The sequence below is a fragment of the Amyelois transitella genome, chromosome 5 (assembly GCF_032362555.1).
Source record: "Amyelois transitella isolate CPQ chromosome 5, ilAmyTran1.1, whole genome shotgun sequence".
Classification (NCBI taxonomy): domain Eukaryota; kingdom Metazoa; phylum Arthropoda; class Insecta; order Lepidoptera; family Pyralidae; genus Amyelois; species Amyelois transitella.
In genome coordinates this window covers 12,614,994-12,632,488 of record NC_083508.1, presented here as the reverse complement: position 1 = coordinate 12,632,488, position 17,495 = coordinate 12,614,994, and the positions used below count along the sequence as shown (strand labels likewise).

General features: G+C 36.7%; 2 protein-coding genes and 1 non-coding gene across 3 annotated transcripts; 1 reads left to right on the top strand and 2 right to left on the bottom strand.

Moving 5' to 3' along the window:
• Window positions 1-400: 400 nt before the first annotated feature.
• On the top strand, window positions 401-5,137 carry LOC106139136 (E3 ubiquitin-protein ligase RNF185). The gene is made up of 5 exons (XM_013340519.2): window positions 401-529; window positions 700-864; window positions 1,887-2,025; window positions 3,157-3,319; window positions 3,726-5,137. The coding sequence occupies exons 2-5, from the start codon at window positions 704-706 to the stop codon at window positions 3,821-3,823; spliced, it is 561 nt and encodes a 186-aa protein (XP_013195973.1). The 5' UTR covers window positions 401-529; window positions 700-703; the 3' UTR covers window positions 3,824-5,137.
• A 6,245-nt stretch (window positions 5,138-11,382) lies between these two features.
• On the bottom strand, window positions 11,383-17,308 carry LOC106139135 (pre-mRNA-processing factor 19). Its single transcript, XM_013340518.2, has 8 exons — window positions 17,170-17,308; window positions 16,768-16,917; window positions 16,554-16,687; window positions 15,948-16,088; window positions 14,974-15,153; window positions 13,924-14,165; window positions 13,175-13,302; window positions 11,383-12,839 (listed from the first exon to the last, which is right to left on the bottom strand). The coding sequence occupies exons 1-8, from the start codon at window positions 17,186-17,188 to the stop codon at window positions 12,337-12,339; spliced, it is 1,497 nt and encodes a 498-aa protein (XP_013195972.1). The 5' UTR covers window positions 17,189-17,308; the 3' UTR covers window positions 11,383-12,336.
• On the bottom strand, window positions 15,800-15,874 carry Trnah-gug (transfer RNA histidin (anticodon GUG)). Its single transcript has one exon. It is a non-coding gene; the product is annotated as a tRNA-His (tRNA).
• Window positions 17,309-17,495: the final 187 nt, after the last annotated feature.

Sequence of the window (17,495 nt, the reverse complement as noted above, 5' to 3'; positions counted from 1 at the left end):
ACCCTTTTGAGGAGGGATTGTTCATTTGGAACAACATTTCGATTTGTTTATTAAAGGGATTCGATTCTGTGTCCCGTTTGTTGAAGTTGCAGTTGAAGATGAAGAGCGTTGTTCTGTGCTTTGGAGGGGACGCTAGCCCAAAGGAGTTAAGTGCTTAGGTAGTTTGTAGCTTTTTGACAAAAAGTAATATATTTTACTATTGATCAAAAAGCAACAAAAGCCTTAAATTACTTATTTTAATTTAGTTTAATCAGTTTTAAAATGACCTGAAAATGTGCAGGCGAAATTTTTTCTAAATAAAATATTAATTTCAACATTGGTCATTAGACCTAAAAAATAAAAATCCTAAAATAAACAGACTTCGATTGTGATTACGTTTTACTCTTTAGTCTATGAACAAATTGACACTTATTTTGACAGCTAAAGACAGATCATCAAAATCAAACCACGGGATTTGGGATGTGATTTATTTATTTTTTGGAATTTCCGTGAATATCAGCAAGTTACCATTTAATTTCACCGTTGTCAGGTGATTGTTTTTATTGATGTTTAAAATATAACAAAGCATGGTGTTGATGTTCCTAATTACTCTTTATGAATAGTGTCGTGTCACTAGACGTCACCTTGTATTATGCGATAAGGTTTAGTTTTGTGATTATCGACGTAACGTAAATAGTGAGAATGTGTTTTGTATGGCAGAGCGATGGCTGAGACGAGCGAGGCTCAGGCGAGCGCATCAGCGTCAGCCCCGGGAGGCGACGCGGGCGGTGACGAGGACAAACATGATGAGCGAATGTTGGAATGTAACATTTGCCTTGACACAGCCCGCGATGCCGTGGTCAGCATGTGCGGCCATCTCTTTTGGTAAGTCTCCATTCAACACAAATACACTGTTGCAATGCGGCAGTTATAACATGTCATACATCTCCCCATGATGTTTGTTTTTTAACTTTTGTGCTAATACAGTTTGCAATTAGACATCAACATTGTGCAAGCTAAAGGCAACATAATATATATTTTGTGTTACCTATTTACTGTATTTTTGTGTTCTTTTGTATGTACAAGATTTTACAACAAACAAACATAATTTGACAGAGTGAAGACATCATGAGTTCAACTTGTTTGGTTTGAATTGCTTAGTTTTAGAGACATGTACTACTAACACACCAAGTCTCTCACAAACTTTATACTTTGTTATACTTGTTATTGTATAAAACTGTACAAGAAAGTTTGTAGATAATAAATTTTGTGTTTTTTTTATATATGTATGTTTTACCTAATAACATTAATTGAGTGAGGGTGGCAGGTATCACTATTTCCTTGTCATAGGTATTAAATAGATAAAGGCATTTACTCAGGTATAAAATGTATTAATAGTTTTAATTTTGTATATTTATAAAATTAATAACCAGAAGAGAATCCAAATGAAGGAGAATACATATAATAATCATACTTAAAATCATTTCATGTCATTACAGACAGAGCCAACAGTCTTGAAAATGCTATGATTACATGCAGTTGTCTGGCTTAATGATAGAACTGAGATTTGAATATTGACAGGTTGCTAAACCATTGCTTATGAAGAAGAACACAATTTTTATTTGCCTTTCCCTTGATTGCCTTGATAATCTACATGGGAAGATAAGCTGCTGGACCACACTTTGTTTGTTTGTAATATCTTTATTGCATAGAAATTTACACAGTAACAAGAAAATAGTACATAGTTATAAAAGAAACAAATCACTTGTAACGGGGGACTCATCCCATGAAGGGATCTCTTCCAGTCAAACAGCAAACAATAAAGGATGTATGTATGTTTTTTCATTGCTACCAAACTAGCTAAATTGAAAATGTTGAGAAACAAAGCAACTAAACTGTCTCTGCAGCTGGCCGTGCCTGCACCAGTGGCTGGAGACGCGTCCCAGTAGACAAGTGTGCCCCGTGTGCAAGGCGGCCATCAGCCGGGACAAGGTCATCCCGCTGTACGGCCGGGGAAACACTAAGCAAGAGGACCCGAGGAATAAGGTACATCTAAAAAAAGTCTTTCAATTGCTTAATGTGAAACTACAACTAATAAATGTGAAAGTTTGTTAGTATGGTGTGGTTTCCAGTACTTTAGAAAAAAAACCACTCTATATCTCTCCCATGGATGTCGAAAAAGGCGATTAAGAGATAGATATTATAAACTTAGGATTCCTCTAGTAAGCTCTGTCTTCCTCGCAAGGGATATAGACGTGACCATATGTATTTATGCCGTAATTACGTACATATAAATCTTTTCATTATTTAGCTGAAAGTCATAAAAATAACTATGTGAAGCACTTGTATAGAGTAAAATTGGAAATAATATATCTACCTTAATCCAATCAGATAAAGCTGAAAATTATTTTTATATTTTGAAATAAACAAAGAGTAAACATTTCTCTCAGGCGATAATATTTACCGAGACACCGCGTAAGTACCTATGCGGCAAGCGCGTTCGCGTGACGTAGGTACTTAAAATAATTTGGAGTGCGTGTTTTTAATTTCACGATATTTCAGAATCTATTTATCCAATCACTGAGCTGTGAAGGACAAAATATATCTCCGTAAAATTATCTTGATGATAAAACATCTTTCAATCATAAGGATTAATATGCTTGTGTAATAATAATTCTCAAAACGCACCTTTGAATTTACATTATTTTTTTACGCACAAAATACCTTGTAGTTACTAAATTATAGAAGTTAGATATATCGTGTCGCGGATTTTTTTATAGATCTGCAAAAAACCTTTATTTTTGTAATACATTGTATGTCTGTATAATCATCAGTGGATCCAGCGCACGCACGGAAAGATTTTCGGTAGCGCTTTTTTTCCCGGATTACTTTATGAATGTTGAATAATCTACCTGAAAACTGATTTATTTCAAAACAAATTTATGCCTATGTCACTTTTGAAGGTCTATTCTATATCTGTGCCAAATTTTATCAAAATCGGACTAGTAGTTTTTGAGTTTATTCCACACAAACATACAAAAATACAAATCATTCCTCTTTATTATTAGTGTGGATATGTACAATTTTCAACATTTTATGAATGAAAATATAAGGTTTACATTAAATTAATGACTCTTATGTTTATTGTCCACTTGACCTCTGATACCTTATGTCCAGGTGCCGCCCCGGCCCGCTGGCCAACGCACGGAGCCGGAGAACAACATCGGGTTCCCAGGGTTCGGCTTCGGAGAAGGGTTCCACATGTCCTTCGGTATTGGAGCATTCCCCTTTGGAGTGTTCACGTCGACATTCAATTTTGGAGACCCGAGGCCTAGTGCAGGTGAATTTTTATAGATACTTATTTAAGATAGACTGAAATCAAATATAATAATAATACTTTTTAAATGAGTTATTTAACAGCAGTGTGATCCAAATGGATCCAATCGTCATTATTATTATTCTCGGCTGATCTGACCCACTCTGAAATATTTTATATTCCGTTCTGATTCTCCGTCGCCACTGAACGGGTGAACAGAATGTATTACATTATAGAAAATAATTAAAATAAAAACTAGGAAAAAAAAAGAATTAATAGGATTCTTAATTTAACTCCAAATTATCAACAAACGTTTTTGAATCCATAGATAACTGGACTGCTTTTTTAACTCGTCTACAAATCTTGCGGTAATTAAGTTTGTACCAAACTCAAAAATAGCATTCAAATATTTTGACCAACATTGTTCTAGCACCACGCGGCACCGCGCAGTTCGAAGAGGAGCAGTTCCTATCAAAAATATTCCTTTGGGTGGCGATACTGTTCGTGTTGTGGCTGATATTCGCATGACCGGATGAGGTGCCCGCGCCACTGGGTCCGGCTGTCCGGGTTAAGATCGCGTAGACTCAACGCTGGCGACACGGCGATGGAATGTCAAAGGAAAATGGCCGTAACTGGTATCTCTAATGTGTTTCAAGTTTTATCCCTTACTTATATTTATAAATTCGAAAGTCTGTCTGTCTGTTCTGCTGTCACAGCTTAACCGCTTGACCGATTTGAATGAAATTTAGCACAGATATAGAATAGACCTTTGGCAGTAACATAGGCAGCAAATTTGTCAGATAAATTTATATTAATATTATGAAGAGGTTTTTTTTATCTTTGATCATGGAAATTCTTTCACCATTGAAAGGCATATTATTATCTGCGGGTGTCAAAGTCTGTGTACCACATATTGCACCACAGGCAACTGAGAAATTTCTTTGTATCCGATAGAAATATGTACTTTTATTTCCTGACAAGTTTAATGAGTTAGAATTATTTATATGGTTAAAAAGTTCTTTCAATATATCTGAAAAGATTCTAACAATAGTTGTGACACTCTTAGACTTAGCTGTGATACTAAAGTTCATTGTCTCAAGGTCAATCTCCTTCGCTCGCAACTAGTGTGGCTTGCTTCATACATATCCTTGAAGTAATAACCGTGGTCCGTGTCGCTCAATGCGTTCGTACTTTAAACCCGCCCTCGGACTAGTTGCACAACTTGTGGCTAAACGCGTCGCTTGTCGACTAAACTCGTCGCACCTTTTAGATGTATGGGCTATAGAAAAAATAATATATGTATAAATTTATAGTTATGTGAAAGGGCTGCTGATAACGGAGCAGGGCTGGATTAGCACGTTGTAAATTGTAAGTTTATAGAACAAGAGTTATGGAATTAATTGTCATTGGAGAAAGAAATGATTGAATTGAATTTTCACTTACAATTGACTTATTGGCTGGGTCCTAAGGCATTTTTTTTTCTAAACTGTCTATTGCTTAATCCGGCTCTGTTATGGCGTAGTTCTTTTACAAAGTTAAGGGGACTTGTAATCTTTCATTTTGTGTTTTGTAAATAGAGATGGGCAAATGAACAATTGGATAATATGTAACCAAACAGAGTTTGCCTAAAGTTTTGCCAAAATTATCCGGTTTTGTCTTCTTTTCATCATCTATTTACTTACGTTACCATAGGTGCATTAAGAATGGAAGACATTTAGATGGAGAATGTGCATGCATTACAAATGCCTGATAATTCCTACTGAAACGATATGGCAAAAAAGAACAATATGACGTAAGATAATTTAAACAAAATATCATTTGGATACGATTGAACTTGGACCCGATAGTTATCTAATAGATCAATCTCGATAATTCCTTAATCAATCAACTTTTAAATGAATTTATATTGTCAATATTCAGATCTTTTTTATATCTGTGAACATAACGAATTTCAAAATCAATTCGTAATTTTACAAAGAAAGTTTTAAAATTTCATTTTATTATTATAAGTCTAATAAAAAGATCCTTACAACAAAATTAAATATTGCGTCACAATTTCAGTTTCAATTCAGTGTAATCTGATTACTATTAGCGTGACCCAGTGAAGCCAATCGTGTGCTCATTAGTGTTTCTCTACGCGGCTAAGAACGTGCTCTTGTAAAATCTGCGATATCTTTACAAAGATATTTCATCTTTGACATTCGGGTCTTTTGATCATTTCTTTCAAATCATATGAATCTGGGCATATATACATAAAATCACGCCTATTTCCCTGAGGTGTAGGCAGAAACTACATCTTTCCATTTGCCACGTTATCTGGTCATAATGGAAAATAAATTTTATTGATTGGCCTGGGGTTCTATTTTATAAAAAAAAATATAGTATCGTTGGGTCAGATTCCCATAAAAGGCAGGGCTATGTCGATCTGTGTGAATTTGTCCTAAATATATATTAAAATAATCAAGTCTTTGCGACTCCACAAAGAAATCCTTGGGTGTAATTAAATAATTTCGCAGTATGTACCAGCGAATCAATTCTCTAGAGTTGTTAAAGCATTAGCCTAATCTTCCCTTTCTATAATTCCGATTAACTCGTAGAGATACGAGACGAGTTTTTCACGGGCGTAGTCAGGTTTTGGTATCGGGGGGGGTTCAAGAAAATAAAAAGACCAAAAGTACATAAAATAATCCTTATATTCATAAGAAAATGGAGAATTTGGGAAGTTCTTTTTTGAGCAGTGGTACAGTATCGACTATATAAAAAAATGCCTTTCTCTTATAAACGCATTACAGAATTAATCTTCTGTTTTTCTTTTTAAATATATCCACTACTTCATTCGCGTCAATTTCTATCATATAGTGAATGTTCATGAGAGCCAAGCCATTCAATCTGTTTTCACTTGTTGTGTTTCTCAAGTAGTTTTTAAGTCTTCTTAGGCTTGAAAAAGTCCTTTCTGGGGTAGCAGTGGAAACAGGTATGGTCGCCAATATTTGCAACAATGTGTAAATATTTGGATATAGTTTTTGGTCGCAGTTATCTAAGCATTCCAGAGCTGATTTTGGAATAGGGGATGTGAGAGTCATGGCTGCTTTCCACACTTCAAGTTCTGCTTTGACAACAGATGAACATTTTTCGGGCAGCACTGTCGAATACATACAAAATGCCTCTTCAATTTCACAACTGGTCGCAAAATTTGACGGTAACACACAAGATAGTGCCGATACTACTTTACGGTGTTTTATAAACCTCTCAATCAATTGTTGTATTGTATGGTCGAGAAAAGGGATGAATAAATTTAATTTATAATACGTGGATATATCCGACGCAGGAATATTTGAGCGATTCAGCTGCCTTCCGACAATACGTGGCATAAGCAGTATACCACCATTTTCTTCGAGCAACACCTTTGCTTCTTCATATAGATGGAGATACTCTTCGTCAACTTTGTCTCTTAAAAGTTGCAAAGCATTAATAACATTATCAACGTGGCTGAATGCTGTTATGAGGTCTGCGTTAACTGTCTGCAGTTGCTTTGACAGCGACAATGTATAGCTCATAACTTTTTGAAGAATTACTAGGCACATAACAAAATTCGAAGATCGAAGTGTGTTAAGCATTTGGACGGCTTGTTGCGATGTTTCTTTATTGTGGCTAGATTGGAGTTCTTCGAGAGCATGCACAATCGCTGAATAAATTTCTTTAAATCTTATAACGGCTTCATGCTTATGAACCCACCGTGTTTCACACATTGCAAGCAAGCTTTTTTGATGATCAGCCGGTAACAAATCCCTAATTTTTTCTTTCAGAACAGCAGTGCGTTGAGCCGAATGTCTAAAGTAGGAACCAACAGATTGTACGATTCCAACGCAGTTTCGTACTTCTGCTTGAGAACATGAGTCGGCAATAGCGAGATTGAGAGAGTGTGCACTACAATGTACATAAAGAGCAAGAGGACAGTCTTGACGAATAAATGCTTGGGCACCGTGCAAATACCCACTCATAGCTGCAGCTCCATCGTAACCTTGACCAACCACATGAGAACAATCAAGTCCATGCTTTTTCAGAGCTGTAATTATAAGATTTGCAAGACCGGATCCTGTCACGTCAACAGTTGGAATATACTCTAAAAACATCTCCTTAACTTTATGTTGTTTCGCATCTTTTGAATCAACATATCGCAAGCACAATGAGACTTGCTCCATACGCGCAATGTCAGTTGTCTCGTCAGCGAGAATCGAAAAAAAAATAGCTTCCTTTACTTCGTTAATGATCTTGTGTTGAATAATTTCACCACAAATGTCAATTATTTCATTTTGGATTTGTGGGCTCGTGTAAAGGGCATTCTTCTGAGAAGTGATCAAATGCTCCGAAAGATCTTTATCCCCAGATTCGGCTGCGTACCGCAATAGAGCTCGAAAATTACCCTCATTCTGAAGTGGTTGTTCAGACTCCGGTGTAACGTGAATCCGTCCCGAATCAGTTTTACCTCTTAAAGGTATACCTTGTTTGCCGCAAAAAATTATTCCTTTTACGATGGGGATTAGTTTTTTTCGATTTTCTTGTTGCTGTCTTTTTCTTTCAGAAGACAACTGCTCATCAACTGAAACAACCTGAGAAGACATTACTTTTAGGAAGTTATCTGCGAGTTCCAAATTTCGTTTGTGATATCCTGATTTTGCATGAGTTTCAAATATTTCTAATGCATTCTTCCACTTGCAAAAAGGATCGGTTACAAGCTGGCCGACCCGCTGATGGCCCCCTTTACCTTCATCAAGCGAACGTCTCATTACGACGCAAATTCTACAATATGCTCCACTTTTATACTCAGAATATGCCAACCAGGGGAATCTTTCCATCCATTTCATTTGAAAGCGCAAATTTCGTTTTGTAGAAATGGGAAACTTGTAATCTTGAGGTGGAGTCCAAGGCTCTTTTAAAATTTGGGCCTTTAGATATTCATTCTCGATATTGTCTTCAGTCGCATAAAAACCAACATCCAATTTAGAAGAATGTGAAGATGACGTAACAGATGAGCTGGTGCTGCTGCTGGTCGGTTCTAGGCTAAGTGAAGGGTCGGTAGTGGTAGGTATAAAACAGGGCGCTGGCGACACCACCGACTCGGTCTCGACATTGGATACCGTAAATGAAGTCGAAGGCTCGCTTGTGATCACAATTTTATTGTCAGCATGCAAACTAGTTGTTGGTCCCAAATTCTCTTGTTTACGGGTAGCCGGTGAACCACACCACTTTTTCCAATACTCCATACCTTTAAGTTTATCGCCTTTTCTTTTCTTTTTCTCCATTTTCTCGTAATCTAAAATAATAAAAAAATACTATCTATTTATTTATCTAACCAGCAATAAGTACACCCATCCATGAGAATTAATAATTAATTAATTCTCATTTTATTAGTATTGCTATTTTAAACGTAATAAGTAGTGGAAATTATAAATCTACTTACGTATCACAAAAATGACAAAATAACCTCTAATAATAGTCACTGTAAATTATTGTCCTCTGCTTTACTACTCTCACTCGATGATCGTTGGTAAATGAACACGACACGACAAGTGCGTGCGCGTGGGATACGAAACGGCACGAAAATATACGAAGGTTACCGAATGCGATCGGTTAAACGATTGTGTGTGACGAAGCGCGGGCCGGGTGATAGAATCCAACCAAACCACATACCTATCTTAGCGTAAGAATGGGAATGGATGAGATGTTAATCTTAACTTTTCGGGGGGGGTTTAAACCCCCAGAACCCTCCCCCTGGCTACGCCCGTGGAGTTTTTACATTATGCCTTGTTAATATTCGGGAAGAGGCAATAGATCTGTCAAGTATGCCAGTAATGTCGCCATTATTCATTTTTTAAACTGTATATTATGTGTTGCCATAGTTCATTTTGGTATTTGGATGTCGCTGATATATATTTTACTTGAAACGATTTACGATTTTTTTTCCTTCAAAAAGTAGGTTTGCGACTACAACTATTAAATTTAAATAAGGTGGAGCGATAATGCTTATCTACATGTTACATGGAATGTGAGTTTATTTAGGCAGAATAAGTTTTAAGAGATCGCAAAAATCTACTTATGAAGTCGTTTTATGTATGTATTTTTTTTATTTACTCATTGGATTATAAAAAGAAATGATATATCTGGTCATAGCGTTATGGGTGATAGGTATTTAGATTCTGTCAATAATAAGTTTTGAAATAAAGGTTTTTAATTCTCTTTTTTGGATGTGAAAAATAGCACTGCACGATATGAATTTTAATAAATTATACTATACATGTGGTCCGAAAACAATTTAAGTTTGCAATAAATATTTTATAGTATTTATTCACTGAAAATGACTGACCTCTGCAATCTATAGAATAGTATATTTTGGTAACAATAAAATGATTGGTCTATCTGTCAGATATCATGAGACTGTAACCACTATAGTATCATTTCTGTTAAGATATGTGTGTTATATAAATATGTGTACTTCAATGAATCGGACCACATTAGAGATGATACGATGTGGTATAAATAAATCATAATAATAAAATAATTTATTGAGTCTGTGTGTGCGTGACCCTGCAATATGTGTTGGTGCTTATGATGATAGTTTTTTGAGTAAGTTGCATGCAATTTGTACAGATATATTCATTCTTGAGGTATTTAAAAAAAATTGATAAAAATAATCATATTAATATTAAGGTCGGTGCAGACATTGAGCGAGTGCTAAATCTTTAACATTTTTGATTATTGGATATTCCCAATTGCGTACTTCTCTTTAGGCCTATTTTGAAACTTTTAATTACTGGTTTTATTTGTGATGTGTTTCGTTAGCTTTACACTGTTCAGTGACTTGTTCAATGTGTTCAGCGACCATATAAATTAATAATAATATTTTTAACTACCTGTCGCTGTCTGTACGAGAGGTTGCATCCATATATATAACAAAATTGTGACTGACCAATGTCTGTATTTGTGTTGTTGCGATTAGAATGCGGTTTCCTCAGATGGGTTAGGCTTGGTCCGACTTAAAAACTTGTATACAAAATGTTCCCCCTTCACCCCGCTAAGGGGGTAATACAGGGGGACAACGAGTTGTAAATAAAAATAATTTTACAGCCTTGTCTAAATTATGCTGAAAATATTCAGAAATATCTACTATACTACAGCAGAATATTGCTATACGTTAGCTATTACATAATTTCATATCAGAGACTAGAAAAGTTATAACCGTATTGAAAAGAAGGTCAACGAAAATCACGTGGCTCCGTGTCATTTTGTTCAAAATTGTTATTCTATGGCACGACTGCATGTCTGAATGATCAGTCACATTGTCTTGGTAATTTAAAAAAATACTTAAATAGGTGCCTGTCGCAGGTAACTAGGTCGATACAATTTTATCTTAAAACTGCGATGACACGCGGGACGCCGTTTTTATCGCGCCAAAAACTATCTAGTGATCTACCAACTGTGACGTGAAACGTACTTTTTCTAATACGGCGCGGGAGTTATTAGATAAATTTTATCGACCTAATATAATATGAAGGCAGGAAAAATTCAATAGATTCCTTTATGAGTTCTTAGATTGGGTATGTGTATGTAATGTTGAAAAGACCACATAAGAACATATTGGTAGTTAGGTTTTATGTTAATATTCCTGTAAGCTAAGTGTATATATTATGCCGTTTTCATCAGAAATACGTTGTGAATGGAGGGAGGTTATTGGTTAATGTAAAATATAAAAATTATTAAAAATACATTGTTTAAATGCTGCCAAGTCTTTCATTTTAATATTTATTAAAAACTTTGCTGCACAAATAAATGTACATAAGGCTGACTTAATGCCATTTGACATGCTCTACCAGTCTACCAGCTGGCCAAACAGAAAAACTTTAATTGGGTGGTGCGATAAAATGTACATGCATACTGCAAAATACATACAAGATACATAAAATACATACAAAATATATTTAATCCTTATAAAAAAACACTCAGGCCATCACTAGTTAAGTATAAGCTTTTTCATTGAAATATTTTAATATTTTAAACTAAACTTTGTAATTAAAAATTAAACACAGAAATAATTTTTACTTTATTTATTGAATGCAATTGAGTTGGCTTACATAATAAAAATTAAAAATCTGCTTTGATTACTATCACTTCTTTACAAATTTTGTTGACTTAGTAATATTTAACTTAAATTATTAACATAACCTAAAAACTTACAGTCAACTTATTATAATGGCCAATAAACTGTAATGCTCGTTTTATCTTGGGTACATTCAAATGAAAATGTATTTAGAACGGACTTGTCCCTAGTATCGGCGGATCGTAGTTATCTTACCTTAGATAATAATCAATTATGTTCACCTAGGCGGTATTTAACCTACGGCCGGTGAATAGTGGTATAAAATCGCTTTTGTACCACACTGCTGGGCAAAAATCATTTCAAACAAATACCACCTTAAAATGTATAAACTTGCCTCGTTTCATGAATATTTTTTAGATAAAGCAGTTGCTATCCCACCGCTGTCACCAAATGTCATCAATAACACTATGTCTGGAAAACAACTGCTTTATATCATTAGAAAAGCAAGATAGTCAATTGAAATAAAGGGTTCTGCTAATTCCCGAGAGATGCACAGCACCCAAAATACAAAGTAGCGGACGCGCTTTATATTGTTTTAGAACTTGGCATTTAATAAAAACAATACGTCATTAAATCAAAAATAGTCATATGTCCGATTTCCTATCCTACCTAAAGAACCAGATAAAGCTGTTATTAAACCATCCAATTTTTAAGGGAACGATCGAACAAGTTAAGTTTTTATTAAAATTATGGATTATGGAAATCTGTTTGAACAAAATGAATAGCCGACCCAGGTTTTCATTTCATCGCACAACTAGAAGAAATTTATCATATTAGGGGAAATTGGCTCAATGTTTATCATTCAGCTTTGATCTTATATCAGATGTTACAAATTGGATAGTCCAATAACTAAATAAAACAAGTTAAATAGATTAACCTAATCTAACTACTCTATGCCATAGAGCTTGAGTGTCCGGTCCATGCTCGTTGAAGCTATGTATTGAGCGTTCTTCCCAAACCGGACTCCTGTGGCAGCTGCCGTATGGTCATTGAACAATTTGAGCTCCTGCCATTGCCTGCACAAGTACACTCTGACATCCGTACCAGCTATAGCCAAGTATGTTCCACTCTGATCAAAGCACAGCTCCTTAATCGCATACCCTTCTTCTAACTGAATTGTTTTGAAGTTCTTCAGCTTCCTCAAATCCCATAACTTCACACAAGCATCTTCAGCAGCCGTTGCTAAATAGTAACCGTTCTCAGAGAACGATATGGATGTGACCGGTCCAACGTGACCCGGGAAGTTGGCCACGTTGCTCTGCTCCTTCAAGTCCCAAATCTTGACTTGCGAGTTCTCCGTTCCGGTTCCGAAGATGAGACCGTCAGGATGGAACTGCGCTGTGGTCAGGCTGACTCCGGAGGCGTCGCTCACCTTGGTCAGGAGAGAACCTGTAGAAATTAAAAAATACATTTTAACATCGTATTTTAAAGGGTCACTATTGCGTGTTAATAATGGATATAAAATAGCATTTCCACTACCATTCAGCAGTGTCAGAATGGAACAGGTAAGAATTAAAATATAAGAAATATTTGGACTGGAAGACTAGACAAAAACATTCATTTATTTACCAATTCATATACACAGAAAACATCAGGAATGACAAAAAAAAACATAAGAAATCCTTACATCTAAAGAAATTTCTTCCAGCAAACCAGAGATGGGACATTATAATGTGTTAGCCATTTTCCATGTATTTTAGAATTAGTTTCTAATTTAATAATACCTGTGCGTATATCAGAGAAGGCCCAGTGTTGATCAGTGGACGTGGACAGCACGTAGTCCCCAGTGGGGTGCAGCGAGAGCCCCGTCACGGGGCCGTCGTGGGAACGCAGGATCACTGTAGTCTGAGACCTACAAACAACATATTTAACTGTGAAAACATTTTATTTTAAGCATCCGGCTCGAAGGACCATGAGTATATGCTCTTTATTCTGCTGGCATAAACGCATTTTCTAACATAAAAATGATAAGGGTTTTATTATGTATTTAAAAAGCAAAAGCAGATCCATATATGTAAATGTAGCGGGAGCGATGATTCGGCTCGACCGCCACCAAAGGGAAGATCTTCCGCCAGGCTAGGTGATATGCCTGGGGAACCGCGGCTCCAACGATGTTGTGTCGGAGGTTGTATACATAGCTCCAATCCGTGAAATCTCTGAAATCGCGATTTGGGTTCTTGGCTGCTATTGGCTGAGCACGTCAATTTCTTCGAGATGATTGACAGTTGTGTGATTTGATGTTTGTGACGAGTGGCGTAGAGATGTCGCCACATAAATTTTTTGTGTTGGTTTATCTGTTTATCTCTGCTTCACGCTTTTTCTACTGCAATAATGTTTATGATATTTGCACAAACATTATTTTTTCGTATTTTGGTATGTGGCCCACTGTATGAAGTCACAGGCAAAATGAAAAAAATCTAGAAGCTATCAACCGCATTTTCCTACCTATCTTTTATAACATGACGTCACTTACGTAGGCACATTCCACACGCGTATAGTGTGGTCCGGCGAGGCGGTGATGACAGTGTCCTCGTCCGGGTGGTATATGACCCTGGTGACCTTCTTGGTGTGGCCCTTGAGTATGGCCACCACTTGCTCCGTGTCCTTGTTGAACACTGTAGCGTTGCGGTCGTTCCCCCCGGTCAGGAGTTTGCTGTGGTCCGAAGGGTTGATATCCAGGGATAGGATGCCCGGCACACTGGCTGAGTGGAGACCCTGGAATGATAGGTGGACTTTACAATCAAGTCTCTCTAATGCCTCCTGGGTCACATTATTTATTTATTTATTCTTTATTGTAACAATTACAATTTGTATAGTACAATAGGCGGACTTAATGCTAACAGCATTATCTAACAGTCTACCATTGGGTTAAGCGGGAACCTTTATGTGGGTGATAATAATAATGTACAATAAACATACTTACCTACTATATGATATATACTAAAAACCTATACATAATATATACCTATATACTACAGTAAACATACATATACATAAATACATTACCAGATGATGGATTCAGAAGCTTGGCTTACGTCAACATGAAGTTATTGTTGTATTCAGCTATTAATTCATTAATGCGCTGTACGGTTTCCGGCACCAATAACAAAAGAGTAGGACCAATCCATCTCTTTACTATGGATGTCCTAAGAGACGACTAAGGGATAGGCTTACAAGTTGAGATTCTTCTTTTAGGCGATAGGCTAGTTAACCACCTTTCACTATTTTAATTTCGATTCTATCATTAAGCGCAATAGTTGGACATTGCCTATCAGTATTTTCAAAACCTACCACGCAAGAGTTATAGACGTGATTGTATGTACATATGTATTCATAAATACATACAATCACGTCAAAACAAAAACGGTTTTTTTTCACTCTAACTTTACATACTGTGTGTTACACCATCAGTCACAGTTCGTCATCACATCGTCAGTTGTTTAGAGCCTACGATTATGCTCCAATAATCCAATGAATTTAAATATAATAATCAACAAAGTTTGAGATCACACATCGTACTCACAGGATGAGAAGCCAGCGTGAGGAACGCGCGGATCTGGTCGGGCGCGAGCAGCCCCTCGGGCACGGTGCGCCCGCGCCGCTTGCGCTCCTGCGTGAGCGCCGTGGCGCGCTCCTGCAGGCGGGACACCACCTCCGCTGACATGCCGATCGGGGCCGCGCCACCGCCCGCCGCTGCCTCCACCTGGGAATAATTATAGTTTTAAACTTATTCCGCCTTTTATGAGAATTTGTATTATGTATGAGGTTATGGTTCAAATACTTCAAATCTATTGCGTATGCGTTAATATCAAAACGAATAAACCAAAATAGATGGATAGAATACCCTTTATTGCACATTAATTATAACAAAAGTAACTTATCCTAAAATTATGCGAAGTACAAAAGGCAGCCTTATTGCATTATGAAATTTCTTACGGGCAAGAACATTTCACAAAGAGAATTTAATCCGAAGTAAAAAAAGCATCAGTTAGAGAGATAAGTCGTTCTTTTTATGTCTGTTAAAACGCGATATTAAAACTATACGAAACACATTTAATGTCAGAAAATGGTCCCACAAAAAAAGATGCAAGTGATGAAATCGCTGATTGGTTAAGTTAAGGGCATTCAATAGAAGACAATATACGAGGATCGATTGAATAAAAGTGGAAATCCCAAAGAAAAATAAAGAAATATATACAGGACAAATTACACTCATTGAGTTAGCCTCGAAGTAAGTTCGAGACTTGTGTTACAAAATACCAAATCAACAATACTTTATTTTACAATAAATACTTATATAGATAAACATCCAAGACCCAGGCCAATCAGAAACAGTAATATTCTCATCATGCCCCGGCCGGGATTCGAACCCGGGACCTCTGGTGTCACAGACAGTACGCTTACTACCGCTGCGCCACCGAGGCCACAACAATAAAATAAAAGTGGCAATCGCAAAAAAGTTAGCCAAGTTAAATAGGTTTGTAAAGTGAAACTTACGGGATGTGTCGGCTGCGGGGCCACAATGCCCACTTGGGGCTTCAGCGTGGCCAGGGCCTCCCTGGCGGCCGTCACCTCCTTCGTGAGGCGGGCGATCACGCGGCACGCGGCGTCGTGCTGGTACAGCGCGTGACTCAATTCCTGTTATGAGAGATGAGAGAAATGTGTAACTAGTTTTGCGCGGGACGACTATTCTTTATCTGTGCCAAATTTCGTGAAAATCAGTCCAGTAGTTTTTGTGTTAATTTCTTACATATAAACAAATTTTTACTCTTTATTATGACATATACATATAATCACGATTTTATCCTTTAAGAGGTAGACAGAGCCAAAGAAAGACCATGTTCAGCTGTACAGTTTAAGTAGTGATGAAACTGAGATTCAAATAGTGACAGCAAGTTAGCCTATCCTCTAAAAGAAACCTCAATTTATTAGAATTTATTTCCTATATTCGCATGTGTAAAAATGATGTTCTTGTCTTGACGGAGAGGCAAGTACATTTCATTGATCCTTTATGGGATTTTATTAAAAGCATACACAGCTTTTTAATCCATTCTTATTTCCTAGTGTTACTTATATCATGAGCAAAGGTCTAAAGTAACTTGCCTGCCTTGCAGTCTGCAATTGCTGGCGCTGAGTAAACGCATGGAGCATCAGCGCATCCCACTCATCTTGCATGCTTTTGAGGGTAGCGGGGATTGAAGTGGCACTCGGAGGCTTCGGCTTCACTATCGGAGGAGCTATAAGGAATATTAGAAGAAAAATGATATGATCACACTACTCAATTTTGGATGTGAATTAACTGAATGAGTGTACTTACTTTTGATCTCAATGAGATCCTCCACTCTAAGTTCTTTGCCGTTGATGGGATCCACGCCATTCTCTATAATATACTTTTCAATAATACGCTTTTCGAAGACAGCCCCCGACGTTGGCGAAACCACAGCCACTTCTGGCACTTCATTTGATACTGCAATACAAAAAGTAAGGTTACTTTTAAAACTTGACTAATAAGTCAAAGGATTTCTGCAGATAATTTATATGAAATAAACACAGTTTATGGGAAACTGAATGCACCATTCATAATTATTAAAAACTTAACATGGAAATAGGAAAATAGTATCTTATCCGAATGTTTGGTCTACAATCACCGGTAGCGCGGGGCAATCCCAATCAATGAGCCAAGGTTTTAATTTAAGGTAAAATATTATTTAATACTTACTTGCACAATAAAGAGCCATTTTATATCTACTATAAACTTTATTTTATGGAGAAAATTAACAAGAACGCACGACGAAAAACAAATTCACGATCATGAAACAAAAGCTTTATATACCACAGACAAAAAGTTCTTTTTTGACAGTAACATCTGATATTTTTTTTATAAACCTGTAGCTCAAAAAAGTTGAATACTAGAGCCAATGTTGAACGTTTGTCAAGTACATAGAAACTTAAGACATTCGCAGAAGAGTTGGCACCGTGTTCAGCGTGCCAAAGTTAAGATTCGCGAGTCTCAACTTATGGCGTCATAATTGATACAGAATTCTA